Raw genomic sequence first — 25,581 nt, 5'->3', positions numbered from 1 at the left:
GTGCCTTTCCCACAGCAGATGCCCAGCTGCTTTGTAGCTCTTTTTTTTCCCTGCTTACCTGAAGGCAGATAATAGTTGGTCTCTGTCATCCTCCTGTTTTTTGTCAGCACCGTCAGCCATCCTCAGCAGGATGTGATGTTTCAGTTAACATCACAAATAGTTACGTAACACAGTGTTTGCCTTTTTTTTTTTCCCCTCGAATTCTTTCTCTGTAAATCTGCTCTGAGCATGCTCAGACTCTTGTGTTTGGTTTGGGGGACAGTGAAATCAATGGAAATATTGTGATATTAGGAATACAGTATTAAAGCAGAGCTGTCTGCATGACAGGCCTGCTGCCATCCTAGTCTGGGTTTTATCCCCCCATGGTTTCTTGACTGAGAGATGTCTCTGTCTTTTAGAAAGGATTTTGTGCAGATCTGCATGTGCTATAAGGTATCTGAGGTCCATTGTCCTGTCTCTCATAACTAAAATGCTCAAGCCAAAAGCACCACTTTTGTTCACACCTCATTTGAGAACAAAGGCTTCTTCCTTATTAATCATGTACAAAGGCCAAGTTCTTTTTGCATCTCTCATGGGGTAAGAAAACACCAGACAATGTGATAGTGCTAAACTGGATTCACCAAGTGCACCAGTGTAGGAAAAGCCTGGCTGGGAGAATGTGACATATGCACTGAAGGAATCTTGGTACATATGAGCTGTGGATGACAAAGCAACAGAAGAATGATATCTGGAAAAATTCACAATGTATAATAGTGTGTGTCTCTCATAAAGTATTCCAGCGGGTCAGTGTGGCCTCACCTGGGGGAAACACAGCACTCAGCTCTGACCTGTGTCAGGCTCTGGGCAGTGGCTCAGCACTAACACATGCTCTTACACCTCGTGTTCTCATCATTTTGGGTATCTGCATGGGTGTAGTCTTGTTTCCCCGTAGTCTGTTTTATTGAGGGCTTTTAAAGCTAGATCGATGTCAGCACAGCCTGGCAGCCAGAGCAGTCCACACTTTCACCACAGAGTTTTCCAGCATTTCCAGTTATTTCCTGGCACTTTCACATCATATGGACCAAGATTGCTCCCACAGTTCTTGTCTGCACCAACTGGTCAGTCATGGTTCATTATATCCAGTTAACTCCTAATCATGCCAAGTTCTTGATGCTCCTGTGACAGTCAGTATCTCAGCCTTTCTGGCATCTGCCAAGCACCTTTCATCCATGCACTCACACCTACAACCCAGTGATCTACAATGCAAGTAGCTCAAACTTGTCTGAGTGTATTTCACCCACTGCATATTGAGTTAAATAATAGTACAGCACGAACACTAAGTCAGTCAGCATTGGGGCCTAATGCTATTAACTTTCACAAATGCTGCTTTTTGTTAATCATCTCATTCTCAAGAAAGTCTCTTGACCACTCAGTTACTCAAGACACAACTCAAACTTCACATGCATTTGTCAGAGCCCACAGCTTGGTCTGGTGTGGATGTCGTGGATCAGAATGCAGCAGATGTTCTGCAGGTGCCCCATGCCCACCCACAACATATGGACACCCAAACTGCCTCCCAGCTATCCTAGCACTGCCCAGCCAGGCTCACCTGCACCCTCCAGCAGGAGGGAGAGGCTTTGTCAGGGGAAGCCTTTACTTCTTCACACGGTTACAGAGAGCAGAGACCCATCCCAGTGAATCAGCACAGCCTGAAGGACACATTAACGCTTGCTCCAGCATCAGGCTCTGGGCAGCAGCTCAGTATTAACATGTTCCAGTTCCACCATGCATCCTCTGCTTCTGTGCTGTACCAGACACCTGCTTAACACTGCTCATCTCCCCTCTCACCCTAGTCTCTTACTCTGGGCTTTTATTAGCCAGATACCACCACTGGCTACCAACCACACCAGTCCACAGTCATTACCAATGCAGTTTTCCAGCAGTTTCAAGTGTTGGTCTCCTGTTGTTTGTTGACCCACAGTCCATACTAAGGCTTGTCCTGCTCAACTGTTCTTTTCAGCATTGCTCTGTCAACGCTTGTTATACCAAATTATTCAACTTTTGATCAAGACAACATCTCAATGCTCTTGTGACATCATTTAAAATTGAATAGGGATGATTATTTCCAATGACATTGTTAATGCAAGCTTCTTGGTTTGTTAACTTTAACATTAGAACAGAACTTCCAAACCAGCAGTAATCCAAAGATTTTTATTTTGGCTCAGAATGAAATTGAACATCAATCTCTGTCCAGTTTCAGCCTGTAAAAATGTGACTGAAATAAGGCCCAGTACGAGCTGGCAATTCATCTGTAGGTCTGGACACTGCTCTTTTATTTTTCTTTTCCAGAAAGCTTTGGATTATAATCTAGAAGTTAATTTTGTCTTTTACCTTCAGGCAGTGATTATATTATTATTCAGGATGGATTTTTCTCCTGCACTTACATATTCTTAACCCTGCAGCTTTAAGTGTTCTGATGCAAGACAGTAGACAAAATCAGGTGCCAGTTCCCTCTTCTCCTTTGCTCCTTCTCCCAGTTTTCTGCTTTGCTATTTCAGCCATGCAGAGACACTCAGGTAATGAGAACTATCATAGCCCGCATTTTGTTCTTCAGAACAACTGTACAATTTCCTTCCACCAAAGAAAAAAGCCCAAAGTCACTGAACACATATCCTGTGCCTTTGCTGGCAAGTGGGGTACAGTGTCTAAGCTACACAGTGCATAATTTGAGGCAATGGTAGAAGCTCATTAGAACCTGGAGGCCTGAGACAGGGCAGGGAAAAAACCCATCTTCAGTATTCTGCATTGAAAGGGTACTCCTTGAGATTTTTGCACCTGGAGGAAATCAAAGAGGGACGATTACTCAAGGCTAAAATAATTGCTATATAGAACAATAGTGGGTGTACAAAGGAGCCTTCAAAGGAGGCTCTGAACTGAGTAACTGCAGAGTGACCTTAAGAGATTTCATAGTATAGAAACAGACTACAGGACCAACAAGTTCCAGCTTTTTTCTATTATTCAGGCACTGAACAGTGGTGGGACCAAGTTATTTTCTAGATACTTCCTAGTTAGAATTCACGCTGCTTACAGACTCAGCAGCAGTTTCTGTGGCCTTGCAGCCAAGACTTGTGTCTTGGCTTCCAAGGTGCCTGTCTGCAAGCAGCTGTGCTTTGTACTGCACAGCAGATGGTCATCCCCACCACAACCTCCTGTGTAAGAGCTGACATCAACTCGTAATACCCCACAGGAAAAAAAATCCCTCCAAGTTTAAAACTGCCTAATGCTCATTTCTCCCATATGGACACAGCCAAGGTTATCAACTAGAACCCTCATTTTGGAATTCCAGGCATACAAAGATTCCTGGAGAATGGATTTACAATGAATGACTTATAGTTAATGACAATAGCATGACTTATAGTCGCCTTTCAATCAATCAAGTGGAAGTATAACAACAGATGCTTCATCCCCAAAATTCTTTCAGATTTCAAAATATACCCCATTTGAACTGGCTATACCAGTTCCTGTGAGATCAGAATAACGATCATTGAAAATATAAGAGTTTGAAGGACACAAACTGTCACTTACGTGACCATTTCACAGATCCTCCAGTTTCTGTTTAAGCTAAGGAGGGTTGCCATCTCCTCTTTAGTCAGTTCAAAGTCAAACACCTAAAAAGAGAAAACAGCTGGATTTAACTTCTTTGAACAAATCAAATCAGAAGCAAGATTCACAAGATGAAAGAACGAGCTCATATGAGAAAGGATGCTGTTTACAAGTGATGGATTCATGAAACATGTAAAGGAAAAGAATTATCTTTAGATTTTCCAGACTGTACTGGCAGAGTGAAGAAATAGAAGAAATGTAAAATGCCTGATAAGATTATCAGCATACTGTTTCCAAGAGCTCGGTCTACTCTTCCCTGTACATTTCACTGCAGCCCTGACTTCCAGATAGACAGAGCGAGCCCAGTCCTCTTGCTGCAGGAGGCCATGGCAAGGGTGATAAAGGATCACTGCCAAGCCACCCCTGAGGGGCTGCACCCAGCTCACTCCTGATCCTTACCTGGAAGTTCTCCACAATGCGCTGTGGGGTGACGGATTTGGGAATCACAATCACGTTTCTCTGGATCTGGAAGCGAAGGAGAACCTGCAAGAACAGACAACTGAATCATTCCTCCTGTTTAAACAGTTGTTTTCCCTAAGCTATGAGCTGCTTTTCAAACCATCCTGTCCCTGCAGCCTTGGCTGCAGTGCTTGGAGAGCAAAGAGGGAAGTGGTGGAAGCCTCCATGAAAGGTCTCCTTTCCATTCTGGTTTTGGGCCAGTCAAGCCCTTTTCTTAGCACCCAGAAGTCTTGCACTATATACAAGGCTTTCATTTCTGCAAGAGGACTTGAGGAGGGAAGTGCCAACTGAAGATGAGTCAAGAATATTTTCTTGACTGATGGCCAGAGTTAGTAGTAGCATATCTTGCAGGCCACAGAATGGACAACTGCATTGCTTGTACACAAGACAAAAAAGCAGCAGTGTTCCCAGGTAACACCACAGAGGCTGCTCCCTCTCTTCAGACATAGCTTCCTAACTTGCTGTGTTACAGGAAGGGATATCCGCTGTCTGGCACCTACTCACCTGTGCTGGGGTTTTGTTGTGCTTGGCTGCAATCTCCTTGATCTTGGGGTCATCCAGAAGGGAAGGTGCCTCTGGCTTAGAACTACACAAAGTGGGGGAGAAAATGATGAAACAACGAAGAATCACTCCAGAAAGATTCTATCTAGCCCCATTAATTAAAAAAAAATACATATATATATACACCTGCACCATTACTCAATTAGTCTGAACGCTTCAGCCTTAAATCACAAGAACCCACTTGGAAATTACCCGTCAGGACGTCCAAGGGGACAGTATGCTGTCACAGTGATCCCTTTGGAGTGGCAGTAGTCAATCAGCTTCTGCTGGGAAAGGTATGGATGACACTCCACCTGCCAAAACAGAAGCAGAGACTGAGAGCTGTAAAACTGCTGCAGTTTTCCCTTGCTCCAGAGGTTTTTCTGAATCCTAATTCCCTAATTACAGGTTGCCTTCACCCAACTCTGCAGGTGGCCTATGTGGCAATACAGGACTATAATTCTATAGAACACCAACTTTTATACTGAGTCTTTATGTGCTTTTTGGATTTTTTTTTTTCTGAGGCTTTAAAAGAGTCAATCATTATGTCAGAACCATCGCTCATATCTGGATTCTTCATGCCTCCAAGAGAGAATGGTTCCTAGGAAAATACTCCTAAGTTAGTGGTTCAACAAGGTGAGACAGAAAGGAAATATTCTGGTTCTGTTTGTATGAAGAAATATCCAGAGAGAGGGATTTAAACCACAGGCTGTGTCTACTTTGTTCTCCCTTTTCCCACCTCCTCATTCAACTGTAATCAGAACTTTATAATCCCTGAAAAGTATTCCCCTGCAGTCACTTTGCAGCTCACCTGGTTATTTGCAGGCTTGTGCTTCAGTCCTGGCTTGTTCAAGAGTCTTTCAATTTGCTCACGGTTGAAGTTGGAGATGCCAATGGCTTTTACCAGGCCACAGTCCACCAGCTCTTCCATGGCCTGGCAGAAAGAGGAGCACAGGCAGCATGCAGTGGGTAAGACATGACTGAACACATTCTTCCGGATATGCTCTGCTCTTCTTCATGCGAAGCACATTTTTAAAAGCTACCATATGCTTCTGTGAATTCTTTCCAACTAATTCTGCATCCATGGATGAACATTCTGCAGCTGCTGAAGCCAACACCGCTTCTGAGGACAGAAGGTGTGACTCTTCCACTCAGGATGGACTCACCTCCCACGTCTGTAGAATATCAGTGTTGCTGGGGACAGCCATGCCTTTGTCATCTACAGGGAACAGGTCCTCTCCTGCCTGTCAGTGACAAAGAAAATGCTTGAAAATCTCTTGACAAGTCCACTTGAGTGCTCACAACCACAGTATTTTAAACTTCTAGTGCAAGAGTGCTAATTCTTGTCTATATTCAGTCATTCCTTCCTTAGAAGTGGAAGGAATTTAAGGCATTTTTGCCAGTGGCCACTCCGCCTAAGAACAGGTTTTTCTGCTGGACCCCTGGAAGTGATAGCTCACCCAAACACCTGCTGGGAAACAAACCAGGCAGAGCTACAGCCTCCAGTCTCACAAGTGCTCCCTTCAAGTGCTGTTCTTTAGCTCCCACTTAGCAAGAACTGTTTTGTTCTTTTCCCGGGGGGGGGGGGGGGTATCAACACTTTTGTCTACAACACTAGATCTGCTGAAAAGAGGTATTGTGTGCACTGACAGTTCTTCCATGGCAACACTCAGTGTAAAGACACCAACACAAGGAAAGTTAGAAGAGCCTTTGTGGACAAGTTATGAAAAGATGCCAAGACTGAACTGTGTTTAGCAGCTGTTTGCTGCTGTCACCATGAGACAGTATCATTTTCATGGCTCTGTTAATATAAAGTTAAAATAAAGCATGAAAAAAAGATAAGCATTTCAAAGGCACCAAATAAAATGGGGAGGAATCAGACAAGAGGACAGGCAGGCTGTGACTAGAAATATTCGAACTCAGATATCAAATCTTTCACTGATCTTGGGGGGCCTAAACTCTTCCACAGAAGTTTCACCTTTTAAATTCCAGTCTCAGTGGAACAACACTAAGGCTCCTACAGGCAAGGTCATCTCAATCTGTACTGCATTAAGAACTTGGTGATTAAAGAGAGAAAATGGAAAACAGAAATACTTTCTTCTGCTTTCTGATTCTGTAGCACACAAAGGAAAATTGCAGAGAAGCAGCAAAAAGCAACCCTCCTTCCCACGAGGGGTGATTTTGAGATGAACACACACTGGATTTCCAAGAGAAAAGAAAAGCAGCCTGTCTTATGCTTGGAGCTGGGAGAGCTGCCTCTAGTTTCTCCAGTTTTCAGGCCATCATTCCCAGGATCAAAGGGGTACACAGCCAGTTGCCTCTAGGGCAGAGACCTAGAGCCTGAGTCACATGGCCAAGGTCAAGCTGAGCACCAGATAAGTGCTGGCACAGATAACAGGCATGTAATTGTCTTTATAGCCAGAACAATAGTTGGGCTGTTAAGCCAGCCACAAGAAACAAAGTCAAGGGCATTGCTGCTACTACACCTTGAAGCCAAAAGGCCAGTGGACAAGGTACAGATCCAGGTAATCCAACTTCAGGTCTGCAAGGGTCTTCTGGCAGGCTCCCTTCACCAGAGGCTTCTCATGAAAGGTGCACCACAGCTGGGGACAAAAAACAGGGCACACTGTGAATTCCTGGGTTAAAGCTCTCGGGTGCTCTCCTGCACAGCACAGGAACGCTCCCAGTTCTTTGGAATAAAATGGGGGACGAGGCAAGCTTAGTGCTCTTCACAGGCACTGAGGTCTGGGCTGTGTGGCAGCACCGGAAACAAGAAAATAGTATCAGGAATTAACTCATTTACATTACAAACTTCTCCAGTGCTACGGCATTTAACTATGTTAAACCTTAGATGCTCCTACTGTAAGAACACCGCCGGTAAAGCCACTGTGTCCACAATCCATGACCATCTAATCCATACCTTACTGACGATGAAGAGATCCTCTCGTTTCACAACACCTTCCTTGATTTTCTGCTGGATCCCTTCTCCAACTTCCTTCTCATTCTGGTACACATAGGCACCGTCGAAGTGGCGGTACCCGGCATCGATGGCAGCCATCACCGCGGCTGTCACCTTACCTGGGGGGGACTAAAGAGAAAGAAGGGCAGGGCAGGTGTCGGTGAGGGATCCTCAGGTGCTCGCGCGTGGCGCAGCGCGGCCGGCGCGGTGCCCGCCTCACCTTCCATGTGCCCAGCCCCATGAGGGGCGCGCTGGCAGCGGCCCCGAGCCGCACGTACCCCGCCGTGCCCGCCATGCTTGCTCTGCGCCCGCGGCCAATCACCGCCCCCGCGCGAGCCCGCCGCGCCAACCAATCATCGTCCCCCTCCCCGCGCCATTCCGCCGCGCCAACCAATCATCGCCCTGTCCCCGCTCCAGCCCGCCGCGTCAACCAATCATCGCCCCTGTCCCCGCTGCAGCCCGCCGCGCCGCCCAATCAGCAGTGGAGCCGGCAGCCAATGGGGCCCGCCGGGCGGCCCGCGGCTATGCGGTGGGGGCAGTCCGTGTGTGAAGGAGGCCGGGCGCGATCCGGGCGTTCCCCCGGGAGAAAGTGAAATTCCTCATGGAAGGATGAGGGCTGAGCGCAGGTGTGCCCCGGCCGGCTGGAGCTCCTGCACGGATCAGCTCCTGCAGCGCCCTGGCCCTGTGCCACGGCTTGTGCCGTGTTCCCGGGTGTTCTGATACCTTCTCGGTTCCCTGAGAGAGACACAAACATGGGACAAATAGTTTCACCTCGGGGTGAGTTTGCGAGTAATTGCGGAAATGAACAGTACAAATCACTTCGTTGTAAATGCTGAGGGAAAGCGTGTTTTAGTGTGTTTTCAAAACGACTGAAGACCACGGAGTTTTCAGCGAATATCACAGTGATCACTTTGTCCCAGTGCCTTTGGGGAGGTGCAGACCGTATTTCAGACGGAAACATACAAGTATAGAAATAAATGTTTAGTGGTCTTTTAATTTCACAATAGAAACTGACTTGGCAGTTTTGGAGAGGCAAAATATGCTGTACGCATGAGGTGTAGAAAGGGCAATTAAAAAGAATTAGTTTATCAACAGGATCCTTCCAATTCTCCGTAACAGCCTGTTAGGGCTGCTTGGGAGGCTTTGCTGTTTGCTTGTGCTTGGGGAATTCATTCAGCTACAAACATAAATCGGAAATATGTACAATGGTGCGTTTTTCTCTGGACGCCTCTCCAACAGCAGATGCCCAAGATTTTTCTGCTACATTTAACTGAAGGCAGGCAAGACAATTGGATTTCCCTTTAATCTTCCTCCAGTTTTCTGTCAATGCTGTCAGCTGTCCTCTGCAGGACGTGGCATTGCAGTTTAATCACATAAGGAGAGCAGGGCTGAGAAATGCAATTTGTCCTTCCTGTCTCTTCTGTCAACTCACGTTCTGCTGTGAAGGTTGGTGCTTGCTATTCCCAAGGCATGCTGTGAGAGGGACACCTCGGTCCTTTAAGACAGGATTTTGGGCAGAAGGTTTTGTGTTTTGCTTTGTTTGTGCCCATTGGTGGGAGGCCTTGCCCAGACCATGGCAATACCCGGGAGGTGTCACTTGTTTCTGTCCTGAAGGTGTGGCTGGGATGGTCAGATGATGGCAGAGCCTTTGAGAGAAGAGTATATATTGGAATATGATGTTTATGTTGTTAAATGGTGTGCATTGGTTCAACTTCCAGATGCATGTTAAGGCAGGAATAAAACAGGGTGGTAGAGATTTAATCTGATTTTAAGATATTGGCTCTTTCTTGCACTGAGTTCAGATCAAGCCAGGAGCATCTTCTGAGGTCCCACCAATCTCTCTGTGTCTTCTCAAGAGTTTTGGTTTTTTTGGAGTTTTTGTTTGTTTGCTTGTTTTTGTTTTGGTTGGTTGGTTGATTTTGCTTTTTTTTTTTTTTTTTTTTTTTTTTTTTTTTTTGTGGGGGGATTTGTTTGGTTTGGTTTTTTGTGTCTTGTATTTTGTTTTTTTGTTTTTTTAAGACTTTAACCTGTGATAATTCTTGTGTTTGTCAATTAAAAGCAGGGCCATGCCCAGGGTATGGAGGCTGTGGCCAGCGAGAAGGGGACAAGGTGGGTGCTGAGGGATTACAGGGAAAATGCTGAGTGTCCCAGGCAGATCTGTGTCCCCCAGTGCAGGTGACTGCAACCCACCCCTCTGTGCATCTCTGGGTGAGAGGCTTTGGGTTTTTCCTACAGAAAACTTTGTGCCAATTAGGTTTTTGCATTTTAAAGTTAATTTTATTTTAAATACAGGACACCTCTGATGAAATTGTGGACCTGTGGGGTGTGTTTTGTGGTTTGTCGACCTCTGGTTTCTGCTGATGGGAGACTGAAGGCAATCACTGAAAATTTTGTGCTGTAGAAAATACTCTTTCCTTCTTCCACAAAACCCAAATTTAATGGGATGAACATCCCATGTCTTCATTGGCAGCAGTAGGGCAGGATACAATAAGAGGATTTGATAAAGTTAGAGCAGAGGCAAATGAGACACCAGAAGTCTAGCGAAGGCCATGCTACAGGCACCTTCAGTATTCTGCATGGAAAGGGTATTCCTTGAGATGTTTGGACCTGAAAGAAATGAACGTGAGAATGTTATTTTCACACATTATCTAAATGTGATGTAGAGATATGTTGTGTGCATGGAGGAGCCACCAAAGGAAGACCTGCATCATGGAGTTACAGCAAAAATAGGTGGGAGATACATGTCCTCCTTTCTCTAATTCAGACAGAGATGAGTTGAACATCCAGAACCTATTCTTTGTAATTCAAGTTACAGAGAGTTTCCTGAAAACTAAGAATTAAAAATTAGAATGAAGTTTGGTTTAATTTTGTTTTGTTTCATTTTTTAAAGTGAAAATATTAAGCTTTCTCCTGAAAATGTTATTTTTTTTGGGACAAATCAGTTGGAATTTGAGTTGGCGTGATTTTTAAATAAATTAAATTTCATTTTACCTAGAGGCTGTGACACAACATTCCTTGTAAAGAGCATTCAGAATTTAAGATTTAAAAGAAAACAGGCAGCATCACTTACACGTTCATTTGACAGATCCTCCAGTTTCTGTTGAAGCTCAGAATAGTTGCCATCTCCTCTTTAGTCAGTTCAAAGTCAAACACCTAAATAGAGATAAAAGTGGAAATCACTTCTTTGAACAAACCTAAGAGAAATACAAGAGCAGCTCCACACTGGAGAATCCGTTTTCACACACAGATCACTGAACTATGAAGAACAACTTGTTTTGTGGACATAAGGGAATATTTAATTGCTAATTCTAGATAAGATGTTTCTGGCATGTTCCTGTGTGGGGATTCCAAGGAAGTTGTGCCTGCTCATCCATCCACAAGCCACGGAACAGGGAATAATATCATGTAAGGATTGCTGATTACACTCTCAAAAAGTAGGCCTGGGTTAACACTCAGTAAAGTGTAGTTAAGCATAAAGAAGGAAGAAGCCCAGTCCTCTTGCTGCAGGAGGCCATGGCAAGGGTGATAAAGGATCACTGCCAAGCCATCCCTGAGGGGCTGCACCCAGCTCACTCCTGATCCTCACCTGGAAGTTCTCCACAATGCGCTGTGGGGTGACGGATTTGGGGATCACAATCACGTTTCTCTGGATCTGGAAGCGAAGGAGAACCTGCAAGAACAGACAACTGAATCATTCCTCCTGTTCTCCAAAAGCTATTTTCCCTAAGCTGTACCTGCTTCTGCAGAGCTGCATTTCTAATCATCCCTGTCCCTGCAGCCTTGGCTGAGGGGAGAGTGCTGGGGGCTCACAGGAAAACTCAGTTCCCGTCCAGGTTTGGGCCAGTCAATTCCTTTTGTTTTCACCTGGGATTTTAGCAGTCTATGCAAGGCTTACATTCTCTGCAAGAGGACTTGAGAGAGGAAGTGAGATCTTGAAGTGCTCAAGAATTTTTTTGATGGCCAAAGAGTTAATAGTGTGTTCTGGAGGTGATATAATAAAAAAAATCTGCATTGTTAGGGAAAAATCAGAGGAGTGGCACAATTCATGGGGAAAGGATAGAAGGTCTTGCCCTTTCCAGAGCTCTGTTTTCCTACATTGGGAATGAGTACTCACCTGTGCTGGGGTTTTGTTGTGCTTGGCTGCAATCTCTTTGATTTTGGGGTCCTCCAGAAGGAAAGGATCCTCAGGCTTAGCCCTACACAGAGAAAACAAATCAGTGGCAGGAAACCTCCACGGAAAGATCCAGTACATCAACAGAGATCTGTATGGAAATAAGAAATGAGTGGTGTGTGTATATTCTCCGTGCCTCAGTCATAACTCCCAGCAGCTCCCTGGCAGATGGCAAAGCAAATTTACCATGGTCTGTCGGGAGAGCCAAGGGGACAATATGCAGTCACAGCCAGCCCTTTGGACTGACAGTACTTGATCAGCTTCTCCTGGGTGAGGTATGGATGAGATTCAATCTGCCAACACAAAAATGAAGAGTCTGACAGTGGCAGAACTGCTGCAATATTGTTGTGCTCCATAAATTACCTTCTAAACCAATCAGAGGCTGCTTTTTTCCCTAATTTGACAATGGCTTGCATGATAATACCCATCCTTAGTACTAAAAACACCTATTTTGATACAAAGTGCTTATACAGTTTATGCTTAGGGGGTTTCACAAAGCTCTGGGTTCTTTATTGTTCCAGAAAGACTGTTTTCAGGGTAATTCTGCTACGTCCTTAAACAGTGGTTGAGCAAGGTGATACAAAAAAATAGAAGTATCCAACTGCTGTATTCTGAAATATCCATAGAGAGGGATTTAAAGCACAGGCTATGCTACTTTGTTCACCCTTTTCCCACCTCCTATTTCAACTGTAATTGGATCTTTATAATCCCACAAAACCAGTCACTTTGCAGCTCACCTGGACATTTGCAGGCTTGTGCTTCAGTCCTGGTTTGTTCAAGATTCTTTCAATCTGCTCATGGTTGAAGTTGGAGAATCCAATGGCTTTTACCAGGCCACAGTCCACCAGCTCTTCCATGGCCTAAAATACCAAAATCATCATCCAGTGAGCAAGGCAGCTCATGATGATGTTCTTCCTGATGTGACTTGTTTCCCACCATGAGCAGCACACAAGAGCTATTTAGAGTTGCAAAGTTCTCTGAGGGAAAAGCAGATGTTGGCACATTAATGCCATCTCACCCAAGCCCAAATTCCCATTCCCTGAGTGTCTAGAAATTCACACTGAGTTGCATGAGGAGAAGAATTATGATACTCAGTAAATCCACTGTTGTGCAAGCACTGGGGGGCTGTCCCACACATTGTAGGCCAGCTCTCAACCTAAAATGTCTTTATTTCTGTGAAATTTGTTTGAGCAACTCAAAAAAGGTACATCAACTGTGGTGAAAACAACTGTACAGTTGTTATTGTTCCTCAGTGAACTTTTTCTAGCTTCAGTCTGGTGTGCAGCTCCACTGGAAGTGCTTGTGCAGCTCCAGTCAAGTAAAACACTCAGAGAATAGGAATAACCAGGGAAGGATTAAGCATGCCCATTATGAAAAGCTATTTGGTACTGCCTTATGTTCCTTCCAACTAATTTTGTGTGAATGAGACAACAGTTCTGTGGCTGCTGAAGATAATGAAAGCATGGAAGACACTGATGAGGACAGAGGACATTCCTCTTCTGCTCTGGCTGGACTTACCTCCCATGTCTCCAGAAGATCACTGCTGCTGGGTATGGCCATGCCTTTGTCATCTTTGGGAAACAATTCCTCTCCAGCCTGTCAGAGAGAAAAAAAAGGCTTGAAATAATCTCTGCTGAGACAACAGCTATGTAAAATCACCCAACAGGGATGTAAGGAGCTAAAGCTAATACTGCATTAAAAAAATCAAGTAATTCTCACCATAACTTAACTAGTTCTTCAGTCACTTCTTACATCATGCATTTTTGTCATCTACCATCCCAATAAACACAGGTGTTCCTGCTGGACCCGCTGAAGTGATGATCCACAAAGTGCATGCAAGGAAGTGGTTTACTTATAGAACCATATTCTGCAGTCTTACATGATTTCATTTCAAGTATTGTTCAAGTAACACTTTCTTTAGTTGTTTTCAAAAAGCTATATTCAGAATTGACTTTGATCCTGTGAACACAGATACTTATACTGGAGTGCATGCATCTGCTGACAGATGTCCCATGGGGAGGCTCACTGTTGAAATTGCTGTATTAGAAACACTAGAACAGCCTGTAACTAGACAATATTTTGAATTATTGGAATTATCTAAATGCCTCAATATTGTGCAGTTTCACTTGACAACTTTGTCCACATAAGGCTAACTGAAACAATATAGAAGGAATGGAGTTGAGCTCAAAAGTAGGAGAGAGATTTTGATAGGTATCATCTTTTTGAAATCCAGTCTGTGAAACAACACTAAGGCTCCTACAGGCAAGGTCAGCTTAATCTGTACTCTACTAAAGATGTGGTGATGAAAGAGAAGAATGAGAAATGGAAGTGTTTACTTGCACCATGTGATTCTGCAACCTGCAGAGGAAAGAATTTCCATCAGGCAGCAAACTGCAGCCCTCTGTCCCAGGGGGTTTTCTTTCAGAAGAGCACTCTTAGGGGTTTGTATAGGAAAGGGAAAGAGGCACAGCTTTTGCTTGCAGCCAGAGACCTGACCTCAGTGCTGTGCTGTGTGCCCGTTATCAGGAGGGCAGAGGACGCTGTGCAGGCAGCAGTGTCGGGGCAGAGATCAGGGGCAGAGCAGAGCAGGATGGGCAGCACTGGCACAGTGCTGGCACGGCAGGCACAGGCTCTTCCTGGAGCAGCAGTGCTGCTGCAAGTGCTCCTGGCACTTCTGAGGGGCTCTGCCAGGAATGAGACCTGCTGTTACTGTACCTTGAAGCCAAAAGGCCAGTGGATGATGTAGAGATCCAGGTAATCCAATTTCAGCTTGGCAAGAGTCTTCTGGCAGGCTCCCTTCACCAGAGGCTTCTCATGAAAGGTGCACCACAGCTGGAAACAAAACCAGGGCAGACTGTGACCTGGTTAATGCTCTCAGGTGCTCTCCTGCACAGCACCGGAACACTCTCTGTTCTTTGGAAGGTGACACGAGGCCATCCTTGTGCTCTTCAGATGTGGCAAGCTCTGGGCTGGGCCTTGCCTGTGACTCTGGGGGCAGTGTGTGCCAGGCTCTGGTTCCATGAGTTCACACACCGTTTGTGGTACCCCAGGGTCTGCCTTGGCAGTAGGGAGCTTTCAGAGACAGTGGTGTTTTTCTTGTTCCTGAGCACGCACAAAACTCTGCACTGAACGTAGCAGGCAAAGCCAAGAAGATATTAAACAAGCCACAAAGAGTGGTTGCCACCAGCCTTTACTTAGGTAAGAAGTAACTCCAGATTCCAGCTAAGTAGCCTGATTTTTGTAGTAAGAAATAAAACAAACCAACCTGATCTTTCTTGGGACATGTGCTGGGCAGATTACAGTGCCCAGAAGGATGCCTCCCAGAGCAGGGACACCCCTTTGGCAATGCTCTTAGCCCAGCTGCTGGAACAAGCCCCAGGTAGTGACAGGCCCATGTGCTCTGCTATGCCTTAGCAGTCAGCAGGGTGTCAGTAAGCTGCTTCTGCCTCTGTCAGTCCTTTACACTGAGTGGTCTGACCTCTACATCACGTGTTTCTACCATGCTTGGGACGACCTGGCCCACTCAGCCTTTTCCTGCGTCCCTTCTTTGCACTAATCCATCCCTCCCCCAGGACTGCTGGGTAACCACGGCAGGGTGCAGACACAGTGTATCTTTCCTAACTCTCCCTACAGAATGGGGTGCAGCTGTCAGCTTGTGTCAGGAGTGACCTGAATGCTGTTATGATTTGCTTTATCCTACAGCATAAAGTTTGTCTCCGTTACTTACCCTCCTGCTAGGAAAATACACAAAGCATTCCCCCAGCTGTGCTGCAGGATGATTGGATCCTTACCTTGCTGACAACAAAGAGGTCTTCTCTTTTGACAACACCTTCCTTGATTTTCTGCTGGATCCCTTGCCCAATCTCATCCTCATTCATATAAGCATAGGCACAGTCCAAGTGGCGGTACCCAGCATCGATGGCAGCCATCACTGCAGCTTTGACTTGCCCAGCTGGGGACTGCAAAAAATGAATGGAATAAATATGAAGAATCTCAAATCAATGCTTGTTAAAGACCTGTATTCTAGCAAAATAAAACCAGGGAAACCATGTTAGGGAAAGCAATCCGCCCCTCCACCCCAGTCCAGGTTCGTGGTTTTTTTTTTCCTTTACAAGAACACTATTTTTTCAGTAATAAACATGGACTCCAGGGCTGGAAATCTACCTCCAGCCATTTATCTGTAGCTCCACTCCAACTCACACTCAGCCCAACAGCCAGGCAGAGCAGAGCCCCAGGCTCCAGGACAGGTCTCCAGAGCTGGAGTTTTGTTCCTGGGAGCTCTGCAGTACAGAGCTTTTCTCTGTAGCTTTTACCTTCCAGGTGCCCAGCCCCACGAGGGGCATCTTGGCAGTGGTGTTGAGCTGCACGTAGGTTGCCATGGTCCTGCACTCCCTCCTGGCTGACTCACCACAGCTGCCTCTTGCCTGTCTGGTTTAACAGTGGTCACTGGCCAGGGCAAGGGACAATCCTGGGCTGTCACTGGTGCTCTGGATCCTCCCATATCCGGCAAACAAGGCTGTGGCTTTTTCTCTGTGCGCTCACCTCACAAAGGTTAATGTGAAAGCTGAAATCAATTCAAAACCGAGGAAGTGATTACTTGGGGTGTGCCCTGTGGACCTTTCCCTTATCGAAAGATAAGGGTTGAGGGCAGGTATGTCCTGGTCTGGCTGGTGCTCCTGCCAGAATCAGCTCCTGCAGTGCCCTGTCCATGTCCCAGGGATCGTCCATGTGTCTCTCTTGTGCCATGTGCCCAGACGCCCTGTTGCAGTTCCTCCCATAGATTTCCTGAGAGAGAAGGTTTCATTCAGGGGCACTTTGGCCCAGGATTGTCACTGGTAAAGCCTGGGAGTGTCCTGAAAAGTGTCAATAAACGAGCCCCGGGGTAGGATGTGATGCAGAAGCCCTTCGCTGCTGGTGTGTGACTGTGGGCTGAGCCCTTGGCTGGAGCAGAGTATCCCCACCACTGTGGGCTGCTCTCCCCTTGACAGAGCCTTGTCACCTTTTGTGTTGATGAAGTGAGACAGCTGTAGAAACATCAGTGTGAGTTTGCAGGGGCAGAAGGAGTTTTCACCCTCCCCAAAGGTGTTGGTATCCACACCTCAGGTAAGGCATAGTAGAACAGGAAAGTTCACAGTGAAAGTGCCAAACATGAGAAGTCAAATTAAGTCCCTGTTTTTCCCCAGTCTTAACATAATCATCCCTTTAGTAAAATTCTAGAACTGACTTTTTTTTTTTTTTCACTTCTTGTTTTATTATTGTGGACAGCAGGCATATCTCTATGGCTTTTTTTTTTTTTTTTTTTTTTTTTTTTTTTTAACCTTTTTAGCAGCCAGTGCAGTCATAAAGGAGTTTCATAATGCAAAGACATGGGAGTGTAGAAGAGAAAAGGTCTCCTGTAGCTTCATGGTCATTATGGAGGCCAAATATAATTATTGCCACAAACTAACACACCCCTTAGCACAAAACCAGAGCAGAATCCAGGGTGGATGTGTTTTAATGTTTGTACACACGGGGGCAGAGTTAAACCTGTGTGTGGCCACTGCTTTTGCATTTCTTCAGTCTTAACCCAACAGATTGAATTGGATGTTGTATTCCTTAGATTTTGTAAAAATGAGAAAGTGGAAATCTCTCATCCTCTGCCTCTTTTCCTAAAAAAGGATAAGAAGGAAAAAAATAAAGGTGTCTTACATTTGTAGTCAATAAATAGACTTGAAAATTTTCTGGTACAGACTCCAAAGATACAAACCTGGGTTTAAAGAGGAAACTAGCTAGCTATCACTAACATATCAAATTTCTGAATTGTCTGATCCTTAAGTTAAAGAAATAAAAAAAAAAAACACCTTTTCCCTGCTGTCTTTTGCACTGAAATGTATGAGATGATCTCCTGCTTCAGCTCACCACTGTGTCTCAGAGATGTTCCAAAACTTGCACTTTTAAGCATTGTTATGCACATTGAGGGGAGATCAAGTCTATTTTCTCCCTTCTGTTAACAAAGCACTTACCCTCAACATTTATGCCCGAGGAGAAGCAGAACGACTATCTAAAATTTAGTATGGTTGGATTTACAACTGGGAACACTCTCCTGCTCAACATCTCGAGCTTGTTGGCTGCAGCTGTCTGTGGGGACTGTGGGCCATGTGCAGCTGGTAGGAAGCAGAGTGTGCTGTACAGACTTGGGTTGTTAACTGCACATTTGCACCCAGGGGCTGCTTCCTTTGGGAAGTTTGCCATGGATTCAACAGCGTGGAAACGAGCCATTTGTTCAAATGTCTGCCAGCAGTGCCAGCTCTTTGTTCAGCCAGTGTAGTACCAAACTCTGGCTAACCTATTCTGCACATTGGCCCTGGTGTGCTGGGAACGGCTGGGTGGGTGTTGTGATTTCAGCACTGTTTTCCAGTGCCCCATCCCCAGAGATCCCCGTGTTCCCCCTGCAGCAGTGCTGGTGGCTCGGGCAAAATTGGGACAGAACATTGCTCAGGATCTGTATCCCAGTGTTGGCCTGGCCATGCTGACCTCTGGGGGACAAAACCAAGAACAGTAAAGAGAGTAAAGATTGTCCTTTTCCTTCTTCCCAAGGACATTCCCCACTCTGTAGGGTAAACCAGTGAGCTCAAGAGCTGCTGGGATATCATGCAAAGCTAAGAAAGTAGGTGCTAAAGATGGCCTTTTTTTCATACTTTTTCCTCACTCATTGTATGTCACCCTCTGGAGCAAGATGGGCTTCCTAGGAGTTGTCACAGTCTGACATTTCCACAGCACTGGGCACACAAGAAGCCTGAAACTATATATTTTGGGTTCTGAGAAAACCCCAGCCAATTATGTCCTGAAGCTGGAGTCATTACTACTGTTACAAATAGAGGAAAGGGGAGAATCGGGGGAACACCAGGTTGAAACTACCCTGAAGAGGAACCTTTTAACTTAGCAGAAGTGCAGGAAGCTACAGTTTTTGAGAACTACATCAAATGGGGTGGTGGTGGTTTGGTGATAAAGAGAAGTGTAACTTGCCAGCAAGTGGATACCTGAGGGTAAACAGGACAGGAAGATATAGTTAATAAAACTGTCAGGCAGTGGGAAGCAGACCCCTGGAGGCAGTGGAGGAGGTGTTGACAGCAGACAAGGGCAAAACAAGGCATGTTCACCATAGTCCCAAAGAATAATATAGTTACATTTTCTTCTGAGTCTTGTCTACATGAAAATCTTGCACTGTTTCATTATGCTGATGCAAATGCCTTTTTTGGACACGTATCAGTTGAAGTATGTTGTGTATTGATTTAGCTTAAATCCCTTCCATACCACTTCAGTTAAAACAGTAGAAACTACTCCAGCAAAATAACATCCATCCTCCCACAGACTTCACATTAATTTAACAGCATCAATTTTTGAACTGGTTTAATTAAGCTGCAACTTCCTTGCACAGGCCAGGACTGGTTGCTGTGGAAGCAGAAACATGTCAGTGTCTTTTGTGTCTTTTCTTTAACTTTTAAAAAGAAACCTTCTGATCACAGACTGGAGAGGTGGATTAATGTGGGACTGGCAAATACTTTGCTTGACTTTCTCTGGGTCAAGCCCTGCATAAAGAGCAGGTACCAAAGCATCAACAAACACCAAACCTTCTCAGTTGTTTCTGTGGGAGAATGAGCTTTGTGTTGAGAGGATAGGCAACAACTTCAATTAAATAGGAAGAACACCATGGCCAGCATCCAAACCCATCTCATCTATAAATGGAAAATTCACCCATCCTAGACCTACATTCCTGTCCAGTTCTGTTGGTAGGCATGGTTATCACAGGAATGGGATTTTCCTTTCTCATATATGCAGACTGTAGGTTTTCCAAAGCTCATCACTTTAGAGAACAGTTGACTATTTTTCTTGCCAAGTGGAGGCTCTTGTTCTCATGGAAAAATATTTTCATGCTTCCTTTCAAGTTTCAGCAGTAAGCCATGTCTGCTTTTGACAAGAAAGGGATGCATTAAATATCCTAAGTGTGGAGGAAGAGATATGTTTCCCTTTTAAAAAACACAAAAGTTTGGAAAAGTGTTGGAAATACTTTCCTCATGTTTGAAAAAACAAAACAAAATGAAGCACACAGTAAAACCAATGAGTTCATCTCGATTAGGAACAACATGAAAAAATACCACTGTGGAATCTGTACAATTAGAGCTGAATAGAAATTGCTTTATAACCTGAACTCGTACACAACAGGGGAGCCAGATTGTTTTAGCTGACTGAGTTACTCAGGTTTTGTAAATACGAGAGCAGAACCTCATGTGGTGTTTCTCCCATCACATGGCAGGACCCGTGGGCAATAGGAATGTTTAGTGGGGATGTGGAAGGTCCAGTGATTCCCACAGAAGTTCGGCTCATTGTCCTTCACTAATCCATTGCTGTGCAGTTATTGCACTCTGTGCTCCAGGTCTGCTCTAGGGTTGGTCAGATGGGCTCCTGCACTCTCAGCATCTGTCATTTCCAGAAGGAATTCAGGATGTGCAGGGAGGAGGCCCTGAGCTGAACATTGTTCTAGCACAAGGCTTCCAGCCTTGGCTGGGGACTCTGCTTGTCTTGCAACCAGAAGACATGCGGAACCCCAGGGGCTGGGAAGAGATGGTGTGGGTTGCTGCAGAAGCCAGGGAAATTGGTTTGGCCTGTGTGTGCTCCCAGCTGCCTCCCCAAACTACAAGCGACCATAAGTGCAGATGAAGTGCTATCTTCATCTCTAAAGTTTCTGCATCTTCAGAAGGGCAGGAGACCTTGGTCCAACAGCACATGCCTTGTTTTGTGGTGCCTTTCTAGAGACATTATGCCCTTCCCTAAGAAGAAGACAGGTTGTTGCCAGATGTATCTACTGCTGCGAATTCCTTCTTAGGAAGGGCAGGATCATAGTGCCCTTTTTTTTTTTTTCCTTCACACATCCTTTGTATTGATCTTGGCTCAGTCCCTTGTTTGATACATTACAGATGTACAGAGAATAAGGACAGCAATACTGAATGTTTGAACAAGTACTTGACCTATCCAAAATGTTGAATGTTGGATAGTGCTGAAGCAGAAAAGTCTCTTTCTTCGTACGATAAAAAGGAGATACTGAATTGCAGGCAAAATATTTTTTCCTGGCCGTTCCAGGGACAGCTAGATCTGGTGACAGTGTAGAGGAATAGACTGATTCTGAATAGAAAAGGAGTGGAAGTCAGGCACAAAATTACTGACATGAATGGTTTTCCATGTAAGTAAAACAGATGAAAATTCGAGTTGAAAAACTCTGGGAAGTTGGATATTCTGACTCCCTATCATGCATGATTTATTAGTCCTGTCTGTCTTTCCACTCATGTTCCTTTTTTGTTAAAGAAATGAGGGAGGGGTGGAGGGAGAGGAAGCATGAATTAACTTGTGATACACAGTTATTTATTTAGCAGCCTAACTCCTAAAATTTCCTGGGAAACAATCCTGTAAAAGAGAGGCCTGATTTGGTTGCTTTTACGGTCAGGAGCAGCCCCAGTGAATTCTGAGGAGTTACAGGAAAGTAGGAGAACAGTGTGACTCAGTCCTTCTCTTGATATTATCTAACTATGGCACATAGGACAGACTTTTTATATAGGAAGCTCATTTTTGTGCTCCATTCAAAACCAAACTGAACTTTCAGCCAGTTTTGTTTTGTAAACTGGTGTGGTGCAAGAGAGCTGTATACCATAGACAGAAACATAAGAAACACCAGAAAGGTCTTTGTGATTTGTACAAGAAAATCAAATTTGTGAGAAAACAAACATCGTAAATACAAACAGAGGTAACTCTACACACACACATCAACAAGGTCTTAGTTAATCCAGGGTTCATTGTAACATGGAAATAAAAGACTTCAAAACAGCTTTTTTTTTGAGGTGATTCATTCATTTTTCATAGCAAGACATTAATACACACGAACTTGAGTACGTGTGGCATGTGTTTGTTGTTCTCACCATTCTCTGCAATGACACTGACGTTCTCATTTTACCCTTTTGGTTGTATTTGCCCAGATTGTTATGTGCTGTCATCATGCTCTAGTATCAGCACTAACCAGTCTGTTTTCAAAATAACTTATCATGACTAGACACCACCCTGCTGCTTTCTTTTTTTCAAAGCCCTTTAAAATTATCTCTTCCCAGACAGTTCCTTACTGACGTCTGGTGTCTGGAGCACTTTGTTTATCATGGGGGAAAAAAAGCAGATTCATCACAGGATTTTCTTTGCTTTTGATACTACTACAGTAAGGAAATTTGTACAATATTGTGACTAAAAATCAGTAAAATGCTCCAAACCAAAATCTGAAATTGTAAACCCCTCCAAACCCACAAAATTTAAAAGTGAACCTTCATATTTTGTCTCTGGCTCTAGAAATGGGAAAACTTTTGATTGTGAGAAAGAATTTTGTTTTCCCAGCCATTGATACCTCGTAAAACTTTTTTTAGAGGTATTTTTGAAGACTAGAACTGTATCCATGAGGATTTCTTCAGAACATTGTGTTCCGCACACTTTTTTGTATATTCTAGGCACCCTGTGCTGAGATGTTTATTTGAAGATGACAATGTAATGGTTTTAAGGGCATAGAGAATATAAGGTTTTTTCCCATGCATATGTTCTCAGCTTGGGATATGCAGAAATAATTATTATTTTTTTTAGTCAATATTTCAGAAGTCACCTTTTGTAGTTCAGAATAACACTACCAGTACCCAGCCCTTGGGATTACATAGAAAAATCAGTTCCCACTTCAGCCCACTTCAGGTTTAGAATATGAATGCCTCACACAGCGTCTGTTTTGTGTATAATGAGGGCTTTTATGTATTTTCTTCCTCCTTCTCGCTCATTTATTTGATATTAATGATTCAGAAAAACTTCTGCACTTACTTAAAGACTAAAGCTGTCATCCTGGTGACAAATGCAGGATTAGTTTAAGTGTTTACATGCTCATCTTTTTTTTTTTTTTTTTTTTTACAGATTTTCCCTCCAAGTAATGCAGTTACAGAGAGAGAGCAAGAAGGGAAAAAAAAAAAAAAAAGAAAAAGGTAGGGTTCTTTATTCTTTTCACATGGACTTATACTTCAGGTTTTGATATGAAGAGAATCCACTGAAGTTGTGTATTGCCTCCATACCCAAACAGGATGAAAGCCCTACCATGTTAGCACACGAAAGCAGCACTGTATTAAGCAGGTTTCAAACAGTGCCTAAACTAGTAAAACAAAAGGTAAAAAAGGGCCTTGCTAAGAGCTTAAATTGTAATTGGGTGACTACCTGCTGTGCAAGCCATGCCTCGCTGCTCTGTCAGGTGCACCCCCAAGTTTGAGGTAATAATGGGCTTGGTTTATGTGATGTGGTGGTGTGATATGTTGACAAATAGGGGTAGATGTGTGATGAAGAACTCCCCACGCACAGCTGTGCTCGAGCCAAGGAAAGGCTGAGCACCACGTGTGTGGGTACTGCAAGACGTGGTGAGTGGCTCCAACAGAGAGAAGGGAGCCTGGCACGTCCTTGCCTGCTCCTGCTCCCTGAGCTCTGGTGGGAAAAGGATCATTTTCCTTGTGTTACAGACTGAGGTCTGGCGTGTAGAGACATATGAAGAGATGGATTTAGCCAGAGGAGTTTTATAGTGTTGTAATTCTGAATCCTCAGGAGGCAGTAAGGATGTTTTTCTCTTCATAGTGTGTTATACTCACAGAGCTTTCTCCATACAGATTTGTCCACGGGTGGAAATGAAACATCAGAATATTGCAGAGGAATGTGAGACAATAGCATGGATAGCAGATAGGAGAAAGACAGTATCTAGTACTTTTGCTGGGGAAAATATGTCAAGTGTTGAGAATGGCCTGACAGGGCCTGTATCTCAGAAAAAGGTGGGGGTGGATTCCCTTGACACACATCTGGGTGGCAGAGAGAATGGACTGAAAAGGAGTACGGAGGGTCTAGAAAAGGAGACATAAATTCGTGCAGTAGGAAAACACACAGGAGAAGTTTTAGAGAGAGGGTTTTAGGGTTATTAAAGAGTGCAAGGACTTGATTACAGAACTGTATTTTGAGCATGAAATTATTAATGGAGACAGATCATGTATCAAATAGCTCTAAACAAAGAGATCGGGGTTTTCTGGAAATTAGAATGGCCATGTCTGCAATGCTCTGTGGCAAACACTGGATCTGGCTTCGAACAAAGTAACTATTCTGTGAAAGGGTACCAAGGGCATAATCAGTGAAGAACGCTCCTGTTTGCCACAGTTTTAATCAATCATTAATCAGCCTCCCTTCTTTCCAGTTCTGTTTTCTTCTGCCTTGCTCAGCTCCAGGCCTTTATTCAGTGTGGTGCAGTTGCACTGGTGCCCTGGCGGAAGTTTACGCATTGAGGAAAGGAGTTTCCTGGACTAATTCTGCCACAAACATTCCAGCTACATGCAACAGCCTGGAAGGGCTCCAGAGCAGAGACCTGAAAAACACAACCCAGCTGGTCTGAGAGATAATAGCTGCCAAGTGAGTGTAGCTGTCTGCAAGAAGTCACGGACAGGGATGTGGCTTTGACTCTTGTGTCCTTGGATAGATTGAAATGTGAATCAAAGTCATTAGGCTGTTTTTGCCATGCTAATGGAATGGTCTTGCCTAAAGACTAAAGGAGACAAAAATCGCTATTTAATGGCCTTAGAGGTCCTGGATTGTGGCATGGGTTGCTGTCTACTCACTCACAATTGCATATTAGCATAGAATGTTTCTTTCTTTTAATTGTGTTCTTAATGACTGACGTACAGCCAATGCACATAGTGCTGATATTCAAGAATAGATATTTTTTCTTCTGTCTCAAGGAACTGTGCTTCTTTTCCTTACAGAGTCAACTAACCAGTTTGCCTGAAGGCGTGGTGACTGCAGCTGTGTGGTTGTGCAGGGGGATGTGGGAGCATTTCTCATCACCAGTTCGAGCTGCTGGCTGGCAAATCAAACTCTTCTACCCTGTGAACTTGAGTATTGCTTTGATTACATAGGCTGGATTGGGTTCATACTCTAAGTTCTGGCTTAGACAAAGCTGACAGAAATGAAAGGTAGTTGTTCATATTAAATTTGATGGATGAGGTGAAAAGGATTTAATGGGTAACTGTTAAGTACAATGCACATCCAGTAGAAATATTCTGCAGAAGCAGCAGATTTTATTGTAGTTCTGTGATGAGGTCAGGAATAGCTCTATCAGGAAAGGCATTGAAAGGCATATTCACCCTGAGATGCAGAATGCTTTCTAGAGCTTCCCAAATGAACGAGGAACAAAGTGCAATGACCACCAAAGAGGTGCAGGATGCTGCTCACCAGCAGCACTTACCACACTTACCACACACTGCTGTGAGCCTAGCAAAGCAGTGTTTCATCTGGATTAGCCTTCTTTCCCACTGACATCTTAGGATCTAATCCTTATAAATGTAAAATTAGATACCATTTCTTCTCACAGCACAACAGAGACATTATTTTAATACCTCTGCCCTAAATTTTCTTAAATTTACTCATGTCACTTTTTCCTATCAGAATCTGAATCCCTCATCTTTTATTTTCGTGCACTTTTTTGTTTCTGATAAAAAGCGAAGATCACCTCTATCCCATGTAGAGAGGATGACAGAGTACATTTGGTGTACATCCAGTTTGTGGCCCTGTAAGCTTTAGCCTGTGGCTGTTTAGGGGTAAGCATTTAGAGAAGAAAAAGTGACTCTGATGGGGTATGAAAGATATGCTCTGCTTCTTTTTTAAAATAAGATCAGACCTATGGCAATAGAAGCGGTAAAGGACACATCTTCCCACACCACTTCCCTCTTGTTTTGAACCAGAG

At 44.3% G+C, this 25,581-nt stretch overlaps 1 protein-coding gene across 4 annotated transcripts; it reads right to left on the bottom strand.

The window, feature by feature from the left end:
• Positions 1-2,176: 2,176 nt before the first annotated feature.
• On the bottom strand, positions 2,177-16,151 carry LOC136361549 (aldo-keto reductase family 1 member B1-like). 4 transcript variants are annotated; one of them, XM_066319558.1, is made up of 10 exons: positions 16,085-16,151; positions 15,563-15,730; positions 14,487-14,603; positions 5,808-5,885; positions 5,453-5,575; positions 4,855-4,955; positions 4,606-4,687; positions 4,042-4,125; positions 3,565-3,647; positions 2,177-2,814 (listed from the first exon to the last, which is right to left on the bottom strand). In XM_066319558.1, the coding sequence occupies exons 1-10, from the start codon at positions 16,148-16,150 to the stop codon at positions 2,772-2,774; spliced, it is 945 nt and encodes a 314-aa protein (XP_066175655.1). In that variant the 5' UTR covers position 16,151; the 3' UTR covers positions 2,177-2,771. The 4 variants fall into 4 exon arrangements, with proteins under 4 accessions (XP_066175655.1, XP_066175654.1, XP_066175653.1 ...); XM_066319557.1 differs by lacking the exons at positions 14,487-14,603; positions 15,563-15,730 and adding exons at positions 7,128-7,244; positions 7,562-7,729; XM_066319556.1 differs by lacking the exons at positions 14,487-14,603; positions 15,563-15,730; positions 16,085-16,151 and adding exons at positions 7,128-7,244; positions 7,562-7,729; positions 7,821-7,917.
• Positions 16,152-25,581: the final 9,430 nt, after the last annotated feature.

Source organism: Sylvia atricapilla, chromosome 5 (genome assembly GCF_009819655.1).
Source record: "Sylvia atricapilla isolate bSylAtr1 chromosome 5, bSylAtr1.pri, whole genome shotgun sequence".
Lineage (NCBI taxonomy): Eukaryota > Metazoa > Chordata > Aves > Passeriformes > Sylviidae > Sylvia > Sylvia atricapilla.
This window is presented reverse-complemented; position numbering and strand designations above follow the sequence as displayed.

What these genes read in the sequence shown, in the direction of transcription:
- LOC136361549 (XM_066319556.1), bottom strand. Translation starts at nt 7,895, where the DNA reads ATGGCGGGCACGGCGGGGTACGTGCGGCTCGGGGCCGCTGCCAGCGCG. An exon ending in TGGGGCTGGGCACATGGAAG is followed by an intron (nt 7,730 to 7,820) that starts GTGAGGCGGGCA and finishes CTTTCTCTTTAG; the next exon opens with TCCCCCCCAGGTAAGGTGAC. An exon ending in AGGATCTGTGAAATGGTCAC is followed by an intron (nt 2,815 to 3,564) that starts GTAAGTGACAGT and finishes GATTTCCTCCAG; the next exon opens with GTGCAAAAATCTCAAGGAGT.